General features: G+C 41.0%; 1 protein-coding gene across 2 annotated transcripts in view; it reads right to left on the bottom strand.

The window, feature by feature from the left end:
* Positions 1-25,082, bottom strand: part of DOCK3 (dedicator of cytokinesis 3) — a 405,892-nt gene that overhangs the window by 61,377 nt on the left and 319,433 nt on the right. For both annotated transcript variants that reach the window (XM_073811161.1, XM_033865050.2), the window contains exons 20-25: positions 18,140-18,223; positions 16,997-17,097; positions 12,841-12,922; positions 8,236-8,406; positions 4,980-5,172; positions 1,901-2,028 (exon numbers count right to left, since the gene is read on the bottom strand). In XM_073811161.1, coding sequence (XP_073667262.1) covers positions 1,901-2,028; positions 4,980-5,172; positions 8,236-8,406; positions 12,841-12,922; positions 16,997-17,097; positions 18,140-18,223 — 759 coding nt within the window. The remainder of the gene's footprint in view (positions 1-1,900; positions 2,029-4,979; positions 5,173-8,235; positions 8,407-12,840; positions 12,923-16,996; positions 17,098-18,139; positions 18,224-25,082) is intronic.

Below are 25,082 nucleotides of genomic sequence, written 5' to 3'. Positions count from 1 at the left end.
GACCTCAATTTTTGCCAGGCCTGACTGCTGCCCAGACATGCCACTTCTAGCTCCTTGGCATTCTTGCTCACATTCCCTGGTCCACCAGAAGGACTCTGGTCTCAGTGCATCTTTTTCAGGCAGCCTCACAAAAACAACGGAGCACGCCTCCTCACTAAGGGCTGCTTCCCAGTCACCAGGTTCTGAATTTAGGCAGAGTCTGTGCTATCTTTTTATAGACCTCTCACATGCAATCTTAAACCCTATAACTTGATTTTCATTATCTCACAAAGAGATTCCCATTGCCTCTTCTCCAGTCTCTTTATATTATTACTGGTCCAAATGTCCATCCATCCATCAACCCACCATTCAGTAAGTATTTACCATGTGCCAGTCACTGTTTGAGAACTGAGTATACAGAAGTGAACAGGAAAGGTAATATCTCTGCTTTCATGGAGCTTATATTTCACCCACCCTCCATCCATTCAATACAGTTACACTGAGCCCCATTCCACATGAAAAATTTGAGCAGCTCTTGGGACCAAAGTCTTCTTTCTCATTTGCTGAACTGATCATAACACTCTTAAAACCTGTGATGGCTCTTTGAGTAGTTGTAAGCAACTAATTGCACTTGACTCTCTAGCCCCACAAACACAACCAGATCATCTTCAGGTTTTTACCTGTTCCCATTCCTCTGCCATTCCTCCCCTACCCTTTCTTTTCCCCTTCAATTTCTCTTTTTCTTTAGCAGTAAGCCTCCCATCCCAAGTCTGACCCTGGGTTACCAGTACACCTTATGTGCCTGATGTTGCTTCTCTGAGGCCTGATGGGAAAGAGAGCTGCTAGGCGTTGCCTGGAGTCAAGATCAAACAAAAGGGCCACTACAACCATCACAGTCACTCTGCCAAGCTGGGCCCCCACCACCAGGTGGTACTTTAAGTCTGGATACCAGAGCCCCCTATTGAGTCCTTGTATCCTATTCAAACCAAGCACACTCTTTCTTTTCAGCACCTCTCCTGCTCTATCTTCCTGGATAACCTAACCTCGTATGCTCCTATCACTTGGCTACTGGCATTCATTTTAAATGCACTTGAAATTTTATTCTCCAAAAACCTTACCTCAACTTAATAAGATAGCATAATTAAAACTCATTCTTGTTTTAAGTTTCTTTATATTTTCCTATAAGTTTCCAAATTTTCTAAAAGAAATATGCATTTCTTCCATTATCATAAATATATAAAATAAACATAATTAAAATAAATTCCTACCCTTATTCATGCCTGATACGTTTTCCCTCCTTTCCTACCTCCCTTCCCTACCACAGATCTCTTCTAAAAAATAAAAATAAAGAAGAAAGAAAATAGGCAAAAGCACTAGTAGTTGAAACCTGACCCCTAAAGTACAACCCTACCATCCCATGAGGCTCAGAACTCTTGTGGACAACATTTATCTCTCGTACACCCTGCTCTCATCTGGCATGGTATAGGAATGCCATATGGGTGGAATCAAGCTGCCAGGAAGCTGCCAGAAAAGTCTGAATGAGCAAGCTGCCTCTCAGCCTGGGCCTGCCTCCCTGTGCTTGTGCATGAGTATCCTTAGAACACTCCCAGGAATACAGAAGTAATACCTTTTGACAGAAATAGAGCATGCACAGGATTGGGCTTTTTGGTACTACAGAAAACTATGTTTCTGGGTGTATTTATGGCAGTACAATTTTTTAACATAGCAAGACTGCTGTGTTGAGAAGCCTGCTGGGCACACACAGGGAGGCCTCCATTCACTTGGGCACCCCCATCACTGATGAAAGCTTCTCTGACTGGGAAGTGTACAGAGTGATCTTTGTTGGTCTGCCTCTGGCTAAAGTAACACAAGAGAGGGACAGAGCTTTGGGTGGGGAGTGGAGTGGGTCTAGGGCCACTACCAGAGAGCTGGTCTTGACGATGGAGAAGATGCTGCCAAGAATCCCTGAGCAGATTAGCAGCTCTTTCTGCTGCCTCAGGTGAAGGTGAATGTGATGGAGAACCACAGGAAGCAGGATGCGACGGGATTCTGAGAGAGAAAACACAAAGGTGAAGAAGCCCTTCAGAGGAGAACCAGCTACCTTTGGAAGCAAGTGGCAAGGTGGGATGCAGCTGGTCTCAAAGTAGGTGGGGCTGAGACTGGAGCCAAGCTGCAAATCACCCCCTTCCCTTATGTGGGCCTAACAGCCCACTTCCTGGACATTTTAAGACATTGCACAGCATTATCCTTCTATCTATTGTTCCTTCTTTCTCATTTCAGGCCTAAATATCTAGGGCATGTTATTCAGGATAATGTTAGGAGACTGCTTCCAAATGAAATCTCTTTACTGACTAGACTCCAAATTAAAAGCACAGATTACAGTGAAAACCCCATTTAAGTGACACAGTTCTATGAACTACATTGATTTTTTTAAAAAATAAATAAATTTATTTATTTTTGGCTGTGTTGGGCCTTCGTCGCTGCGTGCAGGCTTTCTCTAGTTGCAATGAGCAGGGGCTACTCTTCATTGTGGTGCACGGGCTTCTCATTGCGGTGGCTTCTCTTGTTGCAGAGCATGGGCTCTAGGCACACAGGCTTCAGTAGCTGTGGCACGTGGGCTCAGCAGTTGTGGTTCGTGGGCTCTAGAGCGCAGGCTCAGTAGTTGTAGCGCACGGGCTTAGTTGCTCCGCGGCATGCGGGATCTTCCCAGACCAGGGCTCGAACCCGTGTCCCCTGCATTGGCGGGAGGATTCTTAACCACTGCATCACCAGGGAAGCCCTGAACTACACTGATTGAACTTGCAGACTTGGTATGGATTATAAATGGTCCCTCTTCACAATGCCCTGGATGGCGGCCTGGCACTTGCACCCCCATAAGTTACACACTTTGCGTCAGCCATCAGGCCTGCCTCCTTTTCCCCTCAGGCTTGTGGGATGCTACATGTATCCACAGCAATGAAAGGAATAGAAGCAGGACTTTTATCTTGTCATAAGCCTGCAATAATCAGCTAAACCTCATTGTCAATCCTACTGCATACATTAAAATGTTTTTCTTTTCTTTTCTCTTCAATGCTACCTGAATAATATTTTCATCAGGGGCTGACTATATTTAGAACTCCAAATTCAAGAAGGCTAAATCCTAAATCAAGCTCTTTTATTAATTCACTCTAAGATTTTAGGCAGGTTGACTCCTCCTGTGGGCTTAATTTCCCCCATCTATGACTTCACAGGTGTGGTGAGAAGGTGAAATACAAGTGTGAACATGATTCTGGTATCTTGCACTCCAATGTAGTCAATGACTGTGTGATAAAAGTACCACGACACCCGGCCAGCATGATTCGGTCAGACTACCAGTAACACAAACAAGCCAAGGCATTTGGGATTTATTATTCATATTTGACCATAATTAAGTATTCCAGATGAAATTCAGAATGAAAATCTTTTTCAGCAAAAGACAAACTACATGACATACAAGAGGTTTTGGGGACTGCCTTGTCAAATACTTAGAATATGTTCAAAAAAATGGAATGACAGCTATTCTATGTTTAAAAGGATGCTTGGATAAAAGAGAAGTTCATACTGTATTTTGTAGACCAAAATACCAACAGAGCAAGATTTGTAACAACCAACAGCTGCCTGCAGACAAAATAGTAGTTTTTTATTGGAACCTGCTAATGAAGAAACCAAACTGATATGCTCTGAGGATATGTGTTGGTTAATGACACCACTGGTAAAAGTCTTCCTGCTTCAGGGAAGATGCTTCAATTCAGGCATTCAATGAAAGTGAGATGCAAGTGAAAATTTGGTCGTGGCTTTTTATCTCAATATCCAATTACATAGTTCCAGCCAGATAAGAACAATTTTTCTTAAGTGATTATGGGAAGCAGCAAGTACATGCAAAAGTATTAGAAATAACGTATGTCAATGAGGGCAGTCTGCTGTCCGCCTTCCCATATATTTAGAAAGCATCTGCTTTAAGCAGTGCTCAAAGCTTGAGTGTATGCAGTGGCTTCAATGAAAGTATGTCCAAACCATTGATTTTATCTTCAATCCAGGAACTGATGCAAAGTGTTTACCATAAAAAGTTACAGGTGGAGAAAATCTGAATTTCTTGGTGGCAGCTTTACCATCAGCAATACTTTACACAGGTAGAGTTAAGTTAAAGAGAGTATTTATTTAGTACTGCAAATGTGTGTAGCTCTGGGCTGAGAAATTATTATTCCTATACTTTAAAAGTCAAACTTAAAAAATTTTACTACCAAAAAATTCTAATTATAAAAATTCTAATAATAATTGCTTTACTAGCATTTCAGATTTATTCCTGTGCCCTAGAAATTTATTCCACAATAGTGATATTCTGCTTAAAGGATCAGGCTCACATTGATCTTAACATCTGACTATTGAGTACTTGATCACATTCAATGTGGTTTCAGGTATGAATCCGGGGGTTCCTTCTGAAAGACAGTCTGGCCTGCTGACGGTATGTGTTAGGCTGTCCTGACCTCTTTTGGAGTGTGGAGGGCTCCTCTCCATCACTTTGTCTAATCTTTAGAAGCTCCTTCAGAGAGAGGAATCTATCTGACTGGTGAGGACAGGAACCAAGAAAGCATAGTGGGTCCTCAGGGCCCCCCTTTCAGGGTCTCTTTTATTTCCTTGCTTATCCTATCCCCTTGGGCTAGACCTTTCTCTCTTGTTCCCCTTCCTTTCCTTCTGCTTTTTCATCCTGCTGGGGCTATGGCAGGCCCCATTCTTGGCAGCCGGCTCGACTTGTGGGCCTGGAGGCAGGCCACCCCATGTGGGTCCCTAGGAATAAATTGTGAGTAAGGCAGTAGGCCTAGGTTTTGGCTGCATTCTCTAACAGAGTTTACCAAAAACTCTGCACTTGAAGGGCCACTGGTGTCTTGCATGATGGCTGATGAAACTGATCCTTTGCTTCCCACTTGGCCAACACCCTGATAAGGAAGAAAGGTGAGTGTGACTCTCATCCCAACTTGATTTACCTGAGAAAGAAAATAGGCGGCTATCCACAGTTCTGGCAATGGACTGCAGCTTGACCACATCCATTGACTGCCCAATGTGCACAGTGCTGGGCATGCTCCCCAGAGTCCCTCTCACAAACTCTGCTACCTCCTGCACAGTGAACATTTGCAGCAGCTCATCAAAGATCGTTGGGAAGGAATTGAGAAGTGCAGCCTGCGGAAGCAAGTGAAGGTCTGGTTAGCTCAGAGTTAGGTATGCATCTATCTTGCATGCTTAGACAATGATACATGGTGGTGAGAGGTTGAGAAGTCATTGCAGCACCCCTGCCTCGAATGTGCTCCTCCCTGGCCTTGGACTCCACCCTGCAGCACTCTTAGGGCATGCAGCAGGAAGAACCAAAAAGGTAACCAAAACAAGAGAATTTACTGGGGCTCAGGCCGCTTGAAGCTTTCAGAACTTGCCAAGGCATTTGCTGGCAAGAGAAGGGAATATATACAGAAATTAACTCTAGGGCTTAACATCTATAGCTGTTTTTGCTCATAAAATGGATTTAAATTTTTTTGTCTGTCTCTACGATCAAGCTCTTGATTTTCCAGTTTCAGTCCCAAATTCAAGCCAGGAAGCTCTCAAAGAACGTAGGCAAAGATAACTGAGCACCATCAAGCAGCACTAGGTGAACTCCATTCACAGTCCTTCAGCTAGCAATCCAGCTCTGAAAACTGGACCATTTCCCCAGAATAGTGTCATTTATTTGAAACCATGAAATCTAAAGACTTTGTAAATTAGTTCCTTCACGTGTGATGCCTGGCAGTTTCAAGTGTAAATCCAAAAGGATGGAGAATGTGTGGATTTAGTCAGCCATGAACTCTTGAGGACTGCGGATAATGTTGGCATAGAGTTCAGAGACCTAGATGGCCTGGACAAGTGGAGTATGTGTGTGTTTGGAGAATTCTCTCCTAGGATCTTAGCTCTGACAGACCCATATGGTAACCTCTTGAGAACTGAGTCTCAATATTCTCTTGAGAATCTGAGCCTTTGGGAGGCAGAATAGTTTAGGAGAAAGAGAATGGGTTTTGGAATTGGACAGACATGAGTTTAAATCCCAGCGTTACCACTTATCTGCCACATAACCTTGGGTGAGTTACTACCTAATTCTCACTTTTCTCATCTATAAAATGGGGATGATGCTATTACTTATCTCCTCGTATTGGTATGAGGAAAAAGTTTAGGTGCATAAAATTAATTTCCAGTAGACTGCCTGGCACACAATAGGCCTTCAATAAATGCTGGCTCTTGTTCATTTCTCTTGTCTAAACGGAAGCAGCATGAAGGAGGCTCTTCGTACTTCTCAGTCCTCTTACACTATTAAGCCAAGATTTACAAAGGGAAATGGAGTGTCACCTTGAGACGAGGTGAGAGTGCGCTCTTCCTCAGTGACAGTTTGGGGGGCAGGGTGGGGAGCTGTTTTTCCTGATTGCTTCAACAGGCAGTAAGACACTGGCCTAGAGTGAGTGAAAATTTATGACCTGGGGAAATGGGTCTGTCATACTGCAGTCTATGTTCAGGCCAGGACCAAGGACTGAACTTTTATGAATTCTATCTGCAGATTTATAACTCCCTGGGATATCAAGGAGATCATTTTGCAGTAATTAGAACCAGCACAAAAACTATCATCATAAGCAACTAGATACAAAAGACAAAGGGGGAAAAGCAGGTATTTCTTTTTTTTTTCCTTTCCTTTTGGCTGTGCTGTGTGGCTTGCAGGATCTTAGTTCCCCAACCAAGGCTTGAACCTGGGGCCACGGCAGTGAAAGTGCCGAGTCCTAACCACTGGACTGCTAGGAAATTCCCAGAAAAGCAGGTATTTCATAATCAACAACAAACAGTAGCTTATTTGCTCTCTTAAATGGTGAAATTTCCTATACTTATGGCATCGGAACAGAAGGACACTTGCACCATAACATCTCCTAGTGGTCAGAATCAAAGATATAAAGTCTGACTGAAGAGCATTCTTGCTGAAAGTTCTGAAACTGTGAAACATGAGCCTGGCACCAAAGAAGCAGGTCTGATTCTGACTCAGGTCTAAGATAAGACTACATCTAAGCTATTTATCCTGATGTGATAGGAACATGCCATTGAGTACAGGGCACTGCTGAGTTCTCAGAAAGTGTATCTGGCTTGCTCTGCTAGCTCCCCACATCTCCACATGCTGAGGGAGGAGTAGGTGTCCTGGGCCCTGGCTGGCAGGAACAGATGGGCTGGGGGAGAGGAAGGAGGGAGAAAGATGACTGGCTTGGGGTGTTCAGGAGGGGAGACCATGGAAGGATCCTTTCTTATAAAGATACCTGGTGACCTTGATGTATTCCACTGTTTTATAGAGGCTATCCCCCAGTTTCTCACCTGTTCTCTGGGCCAAGGGGCTTATGGGCAACTGGCATCAAGGGGCAACATAGAAGCAAGTGGAAAACAAAAAAAGCAGACTATTCTAATCTTAAATGAGGTATTTAAACATACATTTGCTCTGACAGACCTGGCAGTGACTGAATGAATGGACATGAGAAAGGCTGTCTGGTCTTTGCTCATAGGTTTTGATGTAATAATTGGCTTCAGAAAAATCAAAGAAGTGAAATTCATTAGATAAAATTCTGACATTTATTTATAAGCAAAAATAACCCCTTTGTGACTGGGGTAATGAACAATATCCGTGATCCCTTCTAGGGTAAGGTTGCATGTAAAAGGTGACTGATTAGCTGGACAGACATTTTTAATATAAGGAAGCAACTTGCTTCCCACACTGGTATTTCTAATGGAATCTAATCCTAATTCTTAGCCAAAGTTTTCTAGTTATTTCTGCTGTTTTTCAACCTATTTCATTCTTAACTGCTAGGATGGACCAATACTAACCTGAGGTTTTCAAAATTAATACAGTGGCTAGGAAATAAAATTCTCTATACATTCTGAATATCCTCTATAAATAAGATGTTCACGAACAACTAATAGCATGGTAGCTAAATAAATTTGGTCTAAAGAGGGCAAAGTTGTGCTTCTTCTCCACCATAAAGCCACTGGGCTGTCTTATATTTGGAAGCTGGGGCATAGCTGGCTTTGAAGTAAAAGCAGCATTTTATTCTATTAGGTATTTCCTTATAACTCATCCCTTACCCAAAACATAGGAGCTTGGCAGGGCTTCTTTGACTCTGGAAGCCAGAGGACAAAGAAATCACCTGCTAAGACAGACAAGAATCCAGCAGCAAAACTTTGCTGTAGCTCACAGACCTGAGTGAAAAGGAGTGTTTCTGAGTTTCTGCTGTCCAAACTGAGCACAAACCGGATGGACTGGAAAAGTTCTTGGATGCTGGACCGGAATTGCTCCTCTTCCATCCCACAGGTGGCACGTGAGTAGAGGATCCTTGACTGCACAATAAACTTGAAAAGGTACTCCAAGGCCTGGAGGTGTAGGAGGAAAAAGGGATAGAGAGGTGTTAAAGATGTCCAGAAACTAACATATGAGGGAATGAAGGGTGGAGTACCAGAAAATTATACACCAAGCTTGGGAGGGGGACAATTCCAACTATGGAGACAAGTAGTTTAATTTTTAAAAAATTTTTATTGGAGTAGAGTTGATTTACAATGTTGTGTTAGTTTCTGCTGTACAGCAAAGTGAATCAGTTATACATATACATATATCCACTCTGTTTTAGATTCTTTTCCTGTATAGGTCATTACAGAGTATTCAGTAGAATTCCCTGTGCTATATAGCAGGTTATTATTAATCTACTTTATATTTAGTAGTGAAGCACTTTAAGTTTTTAAACCTTTTCTCAAAACTCCAATGGTCACTGAGCAGCAACTGTCTATGTACTGAGAGAATCATCAAATTATTTCATGCGGTTATGGAAGTGTATAACCACAGACTGTTATGGAAGCAGTTGAATTCAAGACCATATAGAATCAAAAGAAAATTAAATTTCTCTCATTTTTCTCAGGTCTGGAAATAAAAGGCTACAAAGGCAATGATATAAGAACCTCTCTTAAATTTATTCCAAGAAGGAAGAGTCCTTTAAAGAGTCTTCTGCATCTTCAAGAAACAGCTGGACACGGTGCCAGCCTTCTCACCAGGGGTCAAGTCTGAAGAACTTGTCCCTAGTTGCACAGGAGCTGGTGGACCTAACCCACCCATTTTCCATCCTCTTCCAGACCAGGACACCTGCCATCAATAGTTCATGAACAATACAGAAGACAAAGCTCCCATAACATGTTTTGGGAGCAGAATCTGATTCTGAGGAGTCCCTGCAGCTTGGCCCATGCTTATGAGCTGAATAATTCTCTTTTAAGAGAATTCAAGATCCAAGACTATACTTTCTAATCAAAGAAAGGCTAACGATTTCCCAGACACTGGAAAGGCAGAGACATTGAAAACTGAGGAGAAACTTATCCAAGGATGAAATATGGAGCTCAGTTACTTGAACTATATAACAGGAAACAATTCCCAAGCTACTTTCATGATCTATTCATCTGTCAGGTTTAGCAAAGCAAAACTTTGTGTGTGTGAGTGTGTGTGTGTGTGTGTTTATGTGCTCCACACTGAACTCAGCTGGCACTGGAAAATGGCTAGTTCAGAAAAATGTGTGTTCCAAGGCCTGCACCAGAGGATTCTGCAGAATAAGTTACAGTGTTTGGCCTCATCTCCATAAATGCTACAGTCTCTGTTTCAGTAGCCTTTTAATGCCTGGCCTACAAATAATGTGGAAATTTAATGCCTGGTCTGTAAAGAACCTGGAAAGTCTCTGCTAAATTTAAAAAGGAAAGTGTTTTTTTTCTCAGTTTGAAACAACTACCACAAGAGATGTACTGAGTGGCTTAAAACATCCACTAGTTTCAGAGTGAGAGGCAGAACCAGACAGCAAAGTCGCTTGCACTTCCTGGGTATGAGAGATCAATTCCTCCATTAAGTCCTAAAATATAAAACACTTTGCAGAGGAGTACAAGGCTGTTGTCGAAGACAGCCTGTGAAAACCTGGATGAGGGCAAGGAAAACAAGCTCACTTCTAGTCATCCATCATTACCTGACTTCCCCTTTCCCTACTCCTCTTGATTTTTACCATCAGCACCAGCTGATGGCCAGGACCAGGTAAAGTTGGCCACCTGTGACAGATGCAACTGGGTAAAGAGAGGAGAGCAGAAGAGTGGGATAAAAGGTGAGGGTGGATCCTATGGAAGTTGTTTGAAGTTTACAGGTGTTCCCAACCCTGTATGGAGACAATGGAACCCTTAACTACGGCTGAAGCAGCTTCTCTGTCTTTTTCTACTTAAGTTAATAAACCTGAAGGGAAAAGAGATCCTAAAAGTTATTACAACCTTTCTGTCACTAAGGAGATCATTGTGCTTTCTCTTTCCTGGCTCCCTGGTAAGAACCTGATGCAGCTCAGCAGTGAAAAGTATGCTGCCTTTTTGGAACGCCCTGCCAAAAGCCATCCTCAGACCCACCAAGGATACCCCCCCGTAAGTCATTCACACAGGAATAATGTAACCAAGTAAGAAAATAAAAGACTCTTTATTTTCATCTTTAGTTGCATAACTTTGGAAGGTCATGACTCTGAAAGGGAAAGGAAGAGTTGATGTGTAAGTAGCAAGATGTATTGAATCAAGAGCAATAAAGAAGAGGAGGTTTCCTGGTCCACAGATTATGATACCGGAATAAGAAATGCCAGGTCAGAAGCATATGCATTCTGTGAATAAGGATGAAATTAGGATCAGATAGAGACTTACACATTTGGTCAAGAGGACTTGTAAACTGAAATTTGATGAAGAAGTGGAAATGGCCTGATAAAACCGTTGGGCTAGATGCATTAGTATCAGATGCCACTCAAATACATTTGATATGGTAAGAACAAGTATGAAAGTACCCCCAGAAAAGTGCTCCCCCACAATGGAACTCTTCCTTTTCCCCACCCAAGCCTGATATTCTCCAGGAATTTTGTACCTCCATAGGTGACCCTGCCATCAACCCAGCTCATCTAGCCAGACCCCTGGAACCACCCTCAGGTCTTCCTTTCTGCCACCTCTCACACCCAACCGAACATTTGAAAGCTTCTGCTTTGGTCACATCAGCCACTTTATGGTTGCTTGAAAACTCTAGCTCTTTCCCATCCAGGCTTTTAAACATTCTGTTTCCTCAGTCTGAAATGTGCGTCCCCCAGTTCTTAACACTGATTTCAGCTCAGGTCACCTCGTCAGGGAAGCTTTCCCTAAACTCTTGATCTGAAGTAAACCCTCCTCTCCAGCCATTCCATCCCAAGATCCTGTTTATTTCCCTCATAGCATCATCAATGTTCTTTTCTCACTTACTTTGTATATTTATGTTTGACATGTTTATTATCTGCCTTTTCCCCACTTGAATGGAAGTGCTATGAAGGCCTAGCCTTTCTACTTGGGCTCCTGCTGAATCCCCAGTGGTTAACACAGTGTCTGACATATGGCAGGTATCAAGCAATACTGACTGAATGAATGGCTGAATGAATGACTCTTAGGGGAAAACTTCTGAGATAGCATCTCCAGTAACCTTAAGCAATTAATTTATGAACTCACATAGAATCTTTTGTATTTAACTCAACTTGTATCCCCTCAAATACTATGCAGGGCACTTCACAGGTGCTGGGGTTCAGAGAAGAACAGAACCCAGTGCTTGCCCTCACATTACACTCAGAACCCTGCTCTACACTTGTGTTTGAACCTGATTCCCCTTAGGACTCAGGGGATGTGTTCTTCAAGGGGAGAGGTCAGTCTTACTCTTTGCATCTTAGCACCCATGACATGCTGATTGCTCAGCTGACATGTATTGCGTGAAGAAAGACAGAAGTGAGACTTGTGGCCTTAGATTTTTAAAGAATGTGCAGAGAAGAGGCAGGGAAAATATGGATTTATGATTTGATTTTGCCTCTTTAATCTGATGATGCTTGGGGGAACATCTGTTTTACCTGTTACCACGTGGACGAGAATAACAAAATCATAGGCCCAGAAGTACTTAGAGCAGATGATGGGATATTAAAAGAGGACAAAGAGAAAGCAGAACTACTTTGCTGCCATTCTTCTTTTATTACTAACTAGAAAGGATGGGAAAGACATGGTTAAAAAGCAACCAAAAAATGAGAGTAACTCAAGAACAAGAAAAGACAGGGACAAAAAAGCAAGCAAGCAAGCATGAACTTGCTTTAAATGAGTTCTCAGAGGATACGACAGTTTTCTTCAAACAGCTATATGGAGAACTGTTGAGCAAAAGAGGGATCAACATTCTCATAGGCTGTTCTCTACAGTAGAAGCAGTAGCCATGAAAAGAAGTTACCAGAAAGTACAGTTAACTAACAATGAGGACAGTCCCCTGTAAAGTGGAGCTGTCCAGCAAGGCAAAGGGCTGCCTGGTCACGGTTTTTAGATTATCTTCTTCTCAACATATCTGCATACAGTGCATTCTTAAAACAGTTATAGAAAACAATGTTTAGTAACTACTGAAGAAGGGAAAAGTATTGGAAGATCTTATTTCTCATCAATGTTGCCACCAACACTGGCTTAGAAGGAGATATGATATTTTAGCCAGTGGAAGCAAAGACTGACATTGTTGGTAGAAACGAGGCAGGGAGGATGGCTCAGAGCCACATGCACATCATCCCTCCCTCCTGCTTTAAGATAAAATTATGAGGAATAAAGACCTTTTAGGGCAAAATCAAAGTGAGGAAAAGGCAGTTATGTGGATCAAGGCAGTCATTCCTGAAAGCAGAGCAGTGTACTGGCTGTCTACACTTGTCCTGCACACTACTCCATTGAGGCTACTTGCAAAGTTCTGCAGGGGTGGGCCCTTTTTGTACAGCAAGCTCAGTACATTACCCTCATGGCTTCCTGAATGTGATCCTGCCGAATCAGTTCTGCTGAGCAGTCCATGTACCACTTCAAACAGCGGATTAGCTCCCTAGGAAAAAGAACAGTTTCAGAAACCTCACGTTAATCCAAGAGCAATGAATGCAGCCTAAAATATTTGCAGTCCTGAATTAGCCATATAGGAAATAATATACTGCTAGTGAGCTAGAATAGAGTGATGGATCCAATACAGCTGTGGAATCTTTAGATCATCCAAGACCAGACAACACTCCCTGTCCAAAAAGAGTTGCCACATTTCAATCAGCAATTATAATCATTCTTTCCCACTTTCCCTGACACACATTTTTTCTGATTACAAGAAAGTTTTCCCGAAGTCTGGGACTGGATGTGTGTTTTGTTTTGTTTTGTTTAAAACTGCTAAGTCTCCCGAACATACAACACACTCTGAATAAAGGTATATAGTCCGGTGTGCCTCTCCTTGCCATCCCAATGATCTTATTTCCTTAGGACCAAGTCATCTGAGCGGAATGGGATTACAGGGTCAGAAGGCCTTCACATTTACATGGCAAAAGAGTACACAGGGCAAGAGTGCAGGCCCTCGTCAGATAACAGTTCGCATCTTAGGCCTATCAGTTTCTAGCTTTGCATCCTTGGGCAAGTTATTTGGGTCCTCTGTCCTCATTCTTTTCATTTAAAATGTAGAGGAAACAACAGTACATCTCAAACTGTGAATTCTAATGAGATGACACATGTAAAGTACACAGCGCAGTGCCTGCTCTCCAAAGTGACATCAAAGTGGCAGAGTTCCAGTGATTCCACAGCCTCAGAACCCTTCGGTTTTGTTTTCTAAACTTGTTCTGGGACTACCCTGGTGGCACAGTGGATAAGACTCTGTGCTCCCAATGCAGGGCCTGGGTTCGATCCCTGGTCAGGGAACTAGATCCCACGTGCATGCCACAACTAAGGAGTCTATGTGCCGCAACTAAGGAGCCCGCCTGTTGCAACTAAGACCTGGTGCAACCAAATAAATTAAAAAAAAAAAAAAAAACAACTTGTACTCATTCCATAGAATAATATGGTGACTTTAAAAATTGCTTTAATGGTTTTAGATAAGCTGTGAGTGTTTCCCATGTTTATTATTCATATTATCTCTTTTATTGACTATCTTTTTCTTTTCTTTGATATTTATTTGTCAGTACTATAGTTAGCTATTCACATGTTTCTCACTGAAAAAGCAAGACATATTTTTAGCAGCTCTGCCATCATTTCTTAGAAGGAAAAGTATGACAACTATGTAATAAACTCTAGTTTAAAACATCAGCGGAAAGCTAACATCTAACATCATACTCAACGGTAAAAGACTGAAATGCGTTCCTCTAAGATCAGAAACAAGGCAAGGATGCCTGCTTTTGCCACTTCTATTCAACATATTAGTAGTGAAAGAGCAATTGGGCAAGGAAAAGCAATAAAAGGCATCCAAATTGGGGCCTCCCTGGTGGCGCAGTGGTTGAGAGTCCACCTGCCAATGCAGGGGACACGGGTTCATGCCCCGGTCCGGGAGGATCCCTCATGCCACAGAGTGGCTGGGCCCGTGAGCCATGGCCGCTAAGCCTGTGCGTCCGGAGCCTGTGCTCCGCAACGGGAGAGGCCACAACGGTGAGAGGCCCGCGTACTGCCAAAAAAAAAAAAAAAAAAAAAGGCATCCAAAATTGGAAAGGAAGAAATAAGATTATCTTTGTTTGTAGCTAACATGATCTTGTATATAGAAAAATCTAAAGAATCCACAAAAAACTCTGTTAGAACTAATAAATGAATTCAGCAACACTGCAACAAAATCAACATATATAAATCATTTGCTTTTCTATATACTAACAATGAACAATCAAAAAAGAAAATTAAGAAAACAATCCATTTACAGTAGCATCAAAAAAGAATAAAATACTTAGGAATAACGTTAACCAAGGGGGTGAAAGACTTATACTTTGAAAACAAAATGTTGCTGAAAAAAAAGAGAAAGAAATTAAAGAAGTTAATAATAAATGGAAAGACATCCACATTCATGGATTGGGAGACTTAATTTGGTTAAGATGTCAACACTATCCAAAGTGATCTACAAATTCAATGCAATCTCTATCAAAATCCCAATGACATTTTTTGCAGAAATAGAAAAATCCATCCTAAAGTTCATATGGAATCTCTAGGGACCCCAAACAGCCAAAACAATCTTGAAAAAGAAGAACAAAGTTAGAGGATGCACAGTTCCTGATTTCAAACATCCTACAAAGCTACAAAGAGTAACTTTAACTTTGATTATAAAGACTAGTCAAAACAGGGTGGGACTGGCATAAAGACAGATACATACATCAATAGAATAAAACAGCCCAGAAATAAACCCTCATGTATACGGCCAAATGATTTTCATCATTAAATGGGAAAAGGATATTCTTTTTCTACAAGTTGTATTGGAAAAACTAAATATCCACACACAAAAGAATAAAATTGGACCCTTATGTTGCACAATAAACAAAAATTAATTTAAAATTAATCAAATACCTAAATGTAAGAGATAAAACTCTTATACAAAAACATAGGAGAAAAGTTTCATGACATTGGATTAAGCAATCATTTCTTGGATAAGACATCAAAACATAGGCAATGAAAGAAAAATTAGATAAATTAAACTATATCAAAATTGAAGACTTCCGTGCATCAAAAGACACAATCAACAGATTAAAAAGGCAATGGGAGAAAATATTTGCAAATCATATCCCTGAAAATGGGTTAATATCCAGAATTACAGCTCAGCAACAACCAACCAAACAACCTGATTCAAAAATAGGCAAAGGACTTACAGATTTTTCTCCAAAGAAGATATATAAATGGTCAATAAGCACATGAAGAGATGCTCAACATCACTAATCATTAGGGAAATGCAAATCAAAACCACAAGATACCATCTCATACCCATTAGAAAGGCTACTATTAAAAAAAATACAAAAAAAACAGAAAGTAACAAGTATTGGCGAGAATGTGGAGATATTGGAACACTTGTGCATTATTGGTGGGAATGTAAAATGGTGCAGCTGCTGTGGAAAATAGTATGGTGGTTCCTTAAAAAATTAAAAATAGGATTATCATATGATCTACCCATTTCATTTCTGGGTATATACCCAAAAGACTTGAAAGCAGGGTCTCTAAGAGATATTTGTATGCCCATGTTCATAGTAGCATTATTCACAATTGCTGAAAGGTGGATAAATATAGCCAAGTATTCATCAACAGATGAATGGATAAACAAAATGTGGTATATACAGTGGAACATTATTTAGAATAAAAGGAAGGAAATTCTGACACATGCTATGACATGGATGAGCACTGAGGACATTATGGTAAGTGAAATAAGCCAGTCACAAAGAGACAAATATTGTATGATTCAATTTATATGAGGTCCCAGATTAGCAAATCCATAGACAAAAAGTATAATGGTGATTACACGAGGGCTGGTGGTGGGGGGGGGAATGGGAAGTTATTGGTTAATGGGTACAGAGCTTCAGTTTTGCAAGATGAAAACAGTTCTGGAGATGAATGGTGGTGATGGTTGTACAAAAATGTAGATATACTTAATGCCACTGAGCTGTACACTTAAAAATGGTTAAGGGAATTCTCTGGTGACCCAGTGGTTAAGAATCCGCCTGCCAATGCAGGGGACACGGGTTCAATCCCTGGTCTGGGAAGATCCCACATGCTGCAGAGCAACTAAGCCCGAGTGCCACAACGACTGAGCCTGTGTGCCTAGAGCCTGTGCTTTGCAATAAGAGAAGCCACCGCAATGAGAAGCCGCACACCGCCACAGAGAGTAGCCCCCGCTCGCCACAGCTACAGAAAGCCCACGTGCAGCAATGAAGACCCAATGCAACCAAAAATAAACAAATAAATAAAATTGATTCTTTAAAAAAAAAGAAAAAAAGAGAAGTTACCCTTATAAAAAAAAATTGGTTAAGATGATACGTTTTATGCTATGTGTATTTTACCAGGGTTAAAAAATAAGTAAATTAAGTTTAAAAAAAAAAGGTCTGCTGAACGAATGTTGGTGCCACTGAACTTTTTAAAAGCCCGTCTTTCTAGTCAAACACAAGTCCTGATGATGGTGCCAAATGCAACTTACTTGTATGCCAGGGCTCCAGCAAAGTGCTTCTGGATGTATGTGTCCATTACAGGTCGGAAATGGAAATATTTGATGTCTCGGAGCAGGTTGATGATGAATACCTGGGAGAGATGGAGGGTAGCAGAATTAATTGGAGGCCTCCAACCTATCCCCAGCAGGAAACAACTCTTGATTCTTCAAGGAATGGCAAACTGCTAGTGTTTTCTCCAGTGTTCCCAGTGAATGTAGGATTTCCATTCTGTGTCTGTATTTCTGTCATATTTGTTCTATTCCTAACATCCCTGGCCTCCCATTCCAAACTTGGGACTCATTTGTCAATGCCAGTGTTACTTTGAGCTTCTCTCTTCACGAATGCTAGGTGGTTCAATATGGACCTAGGGAATACAAAACAATACCTGTGTAGGTGGCATAAACACTAAGTTGTCTCAAAAAACTTGGAAAAGAGAGAGAGAAAAATATTGTCCTCTAAGCCAAACCAGCCTATGAAAGGCTGTACCCTTCGGAAATGGGGTTGGCTGGCCAGGGAAACAAGGAAGAAGAAAAGCCAGAGAAGCAAACTTTGCAAGTACCATTCTAACTCTTGCCTCTGCTCCTCATCTATCAGGTAGACTCAGAGTATCTGGTTCTCCTTGAACATACAGCCCTCCTGTAGGACTGGATATATTCAACAAAACGCACTGAACATCCAAATCACTGTCCTTGCACACTAAGCAACCTTCTGAGACTCTGGCTCCCAAACCACTGCATAGAGGAAGAGAGTGTGGTGCTCCACCAGCACAAGTGAGTCTCTGCTTTTCCTGGTGGTTGTATCCTACTTTTGTAAGTGGAAAAACAGGCTGTCTTGTTTCCTATATTAGTCTCTGGGCCTTTTGTTGGTGTAGGTCACTATTTCAGGGGCTAGGAAACCCTGCAACAGTGGTGAGACTGAGTATCAAAACTACAAAGTTGAAGTCCAGATTTGATCTTGTAGGGCTCTGCCTGGTAGGGTGATTGTTGGTCTTCCTTGGGTGACACTCCTCAGTTCCTTTTCTATTGGAAACATCTACATCTTGTGCTGACTCACTATAATAAGTTGCTTTCCTTAGATTTTTAAAAAATATGTGACGGGAATAATTAATAAAAATCAGGAAGGGTGAGACTTACCAAAGACTGAAACACCAACAGGCCATATTTCTCTGTATTATCATCCAAAATCACAAACAGCGTATCTAAGATGTCCTGTAGAAACTGCAACAGCATAAAAATCAGAGGGCTCAGGTCTTTGGACCTTGGACACATGTTCAAACTTCCATACACCAATGAATTTATTTCCCAGTAAACAAAGTCAAAGATCTCCTAATATCTCAAACCACCACTTAAAAATAACCTAGTATCCCACCTCCGCCTAGCCAAGAAATAACTAGGTGGACTTGGGGGTGTTTGCTTACAGCCCAAAGGGCCCTAAGAGAGACTTAAAGAGGCTCTTCCTCTTGGGTAAGTGATAAACTTATAAGGAAAGAGCAATTACCTAAAAAACATAGGACATCCATGTAGAACAGTAATTTTGAAATAAAGACAATCTAAGTGATTCTTTTTTTTAAAAAAATAAACTATTTATTTATCGGCTGCATTGGGTCTTCGTTGCTGTGTGCGGGCTTTCTCTAGTTGCAGTGAGTGGGGGCTACTCTTTTTTTTTTTTTTTTTCCCTCTTTATTGGAGTATAATTGCTCTACAATGGTGTGTTCATTTCTGCTTTATAACAAAGTGAATCAGTTATACATATACATATGTTCCCATATCTCTTCCCTCTTGTGTCTCCCTCCCTCCCACCCTCCCTATCCCACCCCTCCAGGTGGTCACAAAGCCCCCAGCTGATCTCCCTGTGCTATGCGGCTGCTTCCCACTAGCTATCTATTTTACGTTTGGTAGCGTATATATATCCATGCCACTCTCTCACTTCGTCCCAGCTTACCCTTCCCCCTCCCCATATCCTCAAGTCCATTCTCTAGTAGGTCTGTGTCTTTATTCCTGTCTTACCTCTAGGTTCTTCATGACATTTTTCTTTTCTTAAATTCCATATATATGTGTTACCATACGGTATTTGTCTTTCCCTTTCTGACTTACTTCACTCTGTATGACAGACTCTAGGTCCATCCACCTCATTACAAATAGCTCAATTTCATTTCTTTTTATGGCTGAGTAATATTCCATTGTATATATGTGCCACATCTTTTTTTAAGTATTTATTTATTATTACATCTTTATTGGAGTATAATTGCTTTACAATGGTGTGTTAGTTTCTGCTTTATAACAAAGTGAATCAGTTATACATATACATATGTTCCCATATCTCTTCCCTCTTGCGTCTCCCTCCCTCCCACCCTCCCTATCCCACCCCTCCAGGCGGTCACAAAGCACCGAGCTGATCTCCCTGTGCTATGCGGCTGCTTCCCACTAGCTATCTACCTTACGTTTGGTAGTGTATATAGGTCCATGCCTCTCTCTCGCTTTGTCACAGCTTACCCTTCCCCCTCCCCATATCCTCAAGTCCGTTCTCTAGTAGGTCTGTGTCTTTATTCCTGTCTTACCCCTATTCGTGACATTTTTTTTCTTAAATTCCATATATATGTGTTAGCATACGGTATCTGTCTTTCTCTTTCTGACTTACTTCACTCTGTATCACAGACTCTAGGTCTATCCACCTCATTACAAATAGCTCAATTTTGTTTCTTTTTATGGTTGAGTAATATTCCATTGTATATATGTGCCACATCTTCTTTATCCACTCATCCGATGATGGACACTTAGGTTGTTTCCATCTCCGGGCTATTGTAAGTAGAGCTGCAATGAACATTTTGGTACATGACTCTTTCTGAATCATGGTTTTCTCAGGGTATATGCCCAGTAGTGGGATTGCTGGGTCATATGGTGGTTCTATTTGTAGTTTTTTAAGGAACCTCCATAATGTTCTCCATAGTGGCTGTACCAATTCACATTCCCACCAGCAGTGCAAGAGGGTTCCCTTTTCTCCACACCCCCTCCAGCATCTATTCTTTCTAGATTTTTTGATGATGGCCGTTCTGACTGGTGCAAGATGATATCTCATGGTAGTTTTGATTTGCATTTCTCTAATGATTAATGATGTTGAGCATTCTTTCATGTGTTTGTTGGCAGTCTGTATATCTTCTTTGGAGAAATGTCTATTTAGGTCTTCTGCCCATTTTTGGATTGGGTTGTTTGTTTTTTTGTTATTGAGCTGCGTGAGCTGCTTGTAAATTTTGGAGATTAATCCTTTGTCAGTAGCTTCATTTGCAAATATTTTCTCCCATTCTGAGGGTTGTCTTTTGGTCTTGTTTATGGTTTCCTTTGCTGTGCAAAAGCTTTGAAGTTTCATTAGGTCCCATTTGTTTATTTTTGTTTTTATTTCCATTTCTCTAGGAGGTGGGTCAAAAAGGATCTTGCTGTGATTTATGTCATAGAGTGTTCTGCCTATGTTTTCCTCTAAGAGTTTGATAGTTTCTGGCCTTACATTTAGGTCCTTAATCCATTTTGAGCTTATTTTTGTGTATGGTGTTACGGAGTGATCTAATCTCATACTTTTACATGTACTGGACATGTACCTGTCCAGTTTTCCCAGCACCACTATTGAAGAGGCTGTCCTTTCTCCACTGTACATTCCTGCCTCCTTTATCAAAGATAAGGTGACCATATGTGCGTGGGTTTATCTCTGGGCTTTCTATCCTGTTCCATTGATCTATCTTTCTGTTTTTGTGCCAGTACTATACTGTCTTGATTACTGTAGCTTTGTAGTATAGTCTGAAGTCAGGGAGCCTGATTCCTCCAGCTCCGTTTTTCGTTCTCAAGATTGCTTTGGCTATTTGGGGTCTTTTGTGTTCCATACAAATTGTGAAACTTTTTGTTCTAGTTCTGTGAAAAATACCAGTGGTAGTTTGATAGGGATTGCACTGAATCTGTAGATTGCTTTGGGTAGTAGAGTCATTTTCACAATGTTGATTCTTCCAATCCAATAACATGGTATTTCTCTCCATCTATTTGTATCATCTTTAATTTCTTTCATCAGTGTCTTATAATTTTCTGCATACAGGTCTTTTGTCTCCTTACGTAGGTTTATTTCTAGATATTTTATTCTTTTTGTTGCAATGGTAAATGGGAGTATTTTCTTAATTTCACTTTCAGATTTTTCATCATTAGTGTATAGGAATGCGAGAGATTTCTGTGCATTAATTTTGTATCCTGCTACTTTACCAAATTCATTGATTAGCTCTAGTAGTTTTCTGGTAGCATCTTTAGGATTCTCTATGTATAGAATCACCTGTGAAGCCATCTGGTCCTGGGCTTTTGTTTGTTGGAAGATTTTTAATCACAGTTTAAAATTCAGGCTTTGTGATTGGTCTGTTTATATTTTCTATTTCTTCCTGTTTCAGTCTCGGAAGGTTGTGCTTTTCTAAGAATTAGTCCATTTCTTTCAGGTTGTCAATTTTAATGGCATAGAGTTGCTTGTAGTAATCTCTCATGATCCTTTGTATTTCTGCAGTGTCAGTTGTTACTTCTCCTTTTTTATTTCTAATTCTATTGATTTGAGTCTTCTCCCTTTTTTTCTTGATGAGTCTAGCTAACGGTTTATCAATTTTGTTTATCTTCTCAAAGAACCAGCTTTTAGTTTTATTGATCTTTGCTATCGTTTCCTTCATTTCTTTTTCATTTATTTCTGATCTGATTTTTATGATTTCTTTCCTTCTGCTAACTTTGGGGTTCTTTTGTTCTTCCTTCTCTAATTGCTTTAGGTGCAAGGTTAGGTTGTTTATTCGAGATGTTTCCTGTTTCTTAAGGTAGGATTGTATTGCTATTAACTTACCTCTTAGAACTGCTTTTGCTGCATCCCATAGGTTTTGGGTCGTCATGTCTCCATTGTCATTTGTTTCTAGGTATTTTTTGATTTCCTCTTTGGTTTCTTCAGTGATCACTTCGTTATTAAGTAGTGTATTGTTTAGCCTCCATGTATTTGTATTTTTTACAGATCTTTTCCTGTAATTGATATCTAGTCTCATAGTGTTGTGGTTGGAAAAGATACTTGATACAATTTCAATTTTCTTAAATTTATCAAGGCTTGATTTGTGTCCCAAGATATGATCTATCCTGGAGAATGTTATATGAGCACTTGAGAAAAATGTGTATTCTGTTGGTTTTGGATGGAATGTCCTATAAATATCAATTAAGTCCATCTTGTTTAATGTATCATTTAAAGCTTGTGTTTCCTTATTTATTTTCATTTTGGATGATCTGTCCATTGGTGAAAGTGGGGTGTTAAAGTCTCCTACTATGAATGTGTTACTGTCAATTTCCCCTTTTATGGCTGTTAGTATTTGCCTTATGTACTGAGGTGCTCCTATGTTGGGTGCATAAATATTTACAATTGTTATCTCTTCTTCTTGGATTGATCCCTTGATCATTATGTAGTGTCCTTCTTTGTGTCTTCTAATAGTCTTTATTTTAAAGTCTATTTTGTCTGATATGAGAATTGCTACTCCAGCTTTCTTTTGGTTTCCATTTGCATGGAGTATCTTTTTCCATCCCCTTATTTTCAGTCTGTATGTGTCTCTAGGTCAGAAGTGGGTCTCTTGTAGACAGCATATATGTGGGTCTTGTTTTTGTGTCCATTCAGCCAGTCTGTGTCTTTTGGTGGGAGCATTTTGTCCACTTACATTTAAGGTAATTATCAATATGTATGTTCCTATTACCATTTTCTTAATTGTTTTGGGTTTGTTATTGTAGGTCTTTTCCTTCTCTTGTGTTTCTTGCCTAGAGAAGTTCCTTTAGCATTTGCTGTAAAGCTGGTTTGGTGGTGCTGAACTCTCTCAGCTTTTGCTTGTCTGTAAAGGTTTTAATTTCTCCATCAAATCTGAATGAGATCCTTGCTGGGTAGAGTAATCTTGGCTGAAGGTTTTTCTCCTTCATCACTTTAAATATGCCCTGCCACTCCTTCTGGCTTGCAGAGTTTATGCTGAAAGATCAGCTGTTAACCTTATGGGGATTCCCTTGTGTGTTATTTGTTGTTTTTCCCTTGCTGTTTTTAATATGTTTGCTTTGTATTTAATTTTTGACAGTTTGATTAATATGTGTCAGCATATTTCTCTTTGGGTTTATCCTGTATGGGACTCTCTGTGCTTCCTGGACTTGATTAACTATTTCCTTTCCCATATTAGGGAAGTTTTCAACTATAATCTCTTCAAATATTTTCTCAGTCCCTTTCTTTTTCTCTTCTTCTTCTGGAACCCCTATAATTCGAATGTTGGTGCATTTGATGTTGTCCCAGAGGTCTCTGAGACTGTACTCGGTTCTTTTCATTCTTTTTTCTTTATTCTGCTCTGCTGTAGTTATTTCCACTATTTTATCTTCCAGGTCACTTATCCATTCCTCTGCCTCAGTTATTCTGCTATTGATCCCATCTAGAGTATTTTTAATTTCATTTATTGTGTTGTTCATCATTGCTTGTTTCATCTTTAGTTCTTCTAGGTCCTTGTTAAATGTTTCTTGCATTTTGTCTATTCTATACCCAAGATTTTGGATCATCTTTACTATCATTATTCTGAATTCTTTTTCAGGTAGACTGCCTATTTCCTCTTCATTTGTTAGGTCTGGTGGGTTTTTATCTTGCTCCTTCATCTGCTGTGTGTTTTTCTGTCTTCTCATTTTGCTTATCTTACTGTGTTTGGGGTCTCCTTTTTGCACGCTGCAGGTTCGTCGTTCCCGTTGCTTTTGGTGTCTGTCCCCAGTGGCTAAAGTTGGTTCAGTGGGCTGTGTAGGCTTCCTGGTGGAGGGGACTAGTGCCTGTGTTCTGGTGGATGAAGCTGGATCTTGTCTTTCTGGTGGTTAGGTCCACGTCTGGTGGTGTGTTTTGGGGTGTCTGTGGACTTATTATGATTTTAGGCAGCCTCTCTGCTAATGGGTGGGGTTGTGTTCCTGTCTTGCTAGTTGTTTGGCATAGGGTGTCCCACACTGTAGCTTGCTGGTCATTGAGTGAAGCTGGGTGCTGGTGTTGAGATGGAGATCTCTGGGAGATATTCGCCGTTTGATATTATGTGGGAGGTCTCTTGTGGACCAGTGTCCTGAAGTTGGCTCTCCCACCTCAGAGGCACAGCACTGACTCCTGGCTGCATCACCAAGAGCCTTTCGTCCACACGGCTGATGTAGATTCCTGTAGTTTCTCTCTCTTCCTCTTCTTTTTCTTACCCTTTCAAAAGAGACCAGTGTGTGTGGTGAGTCTGGCCTCCAGCTGCTGGGCCCGACGCTGACGCCCCCGCTTGCACTCCCGCCTCAGAGCAGGGGGGGCTACTCTTTGTTGCGGTGCGCGGGCTTCTCATTGCAGTGGCTTCTCCTGTTGTGGAGCAGAGGCTCTAGGCGTGTGGGCTTCAGTAGTTGTGGCTCACGGGCTCTAGAGCTTAGGCTCAGTAGTTGTGGCTCATGGGCTTAGCTGCTCTGCGGCATGTGGGATCTTCCTGGACCAGGGCTTGAACCTGTGTCCCCTGCCTTGGCAGGTGGATTCTTAATCACTGCACCACCAGGGAAGTCCCAATCTAACTGATTCTGATGCCAAATCCATGTTGAGAAAAAGGGCTTACTTTCCTGGGTCCCCCAAAATTTGATAGTCCCTTGTTCTCCTCTATGGCCTAACTCTGTAGAGGACATTTGGATGAGGCTGTGGCAAGCTAGGCCTTAACTATAGAAACTATTCTTTGGTCTAGAAATTACTATTCCAGGAGAAGGGAAAATGCAGCTGATGAGGGCTGTCAAAGAGGGTAAAATATCTGGAATCACCATTGTTTTTTGAACACGTGCCTTTTTCTTTCTAAGATGCAAAAACCAAGAGAGAGAATAATAAATACTCACGGATGCTCCCAGTCTTAAAAAATCAAATCTAATATTCTGTTGGTCAAAATGCAATTTAATGATATAATGTTTACAACTTATTTCAAAACAATAGAAGGTAGAAGGCATGGCTGAGGAGTTTATGGGCAGGACTGACCATGGGCTGATGTCAGGGGTAACTGATAGGATAGGTACATGTATGGTTATTTATTCTATTCTG

Source organism: Tursiops truncatus, chromosome 10 (assembly GCF_011762595.2).
Source record: "Tursiops truncatus isolate mTurTru1 chromosome 10, mTurTru1.mat.Y, whole genome shotgun sequence".
NCBI lineage: Eukaryota > Metazoa > Chordata > Mammalia > Artiodactyla > Delphinidae > Tursiops > Tursiops truncatus.
The sequence above is the reverse complement of the archived record's forward strand: the minus strand, read 5'-3'. Positions and strand labels throughout refer to the sequence as shown.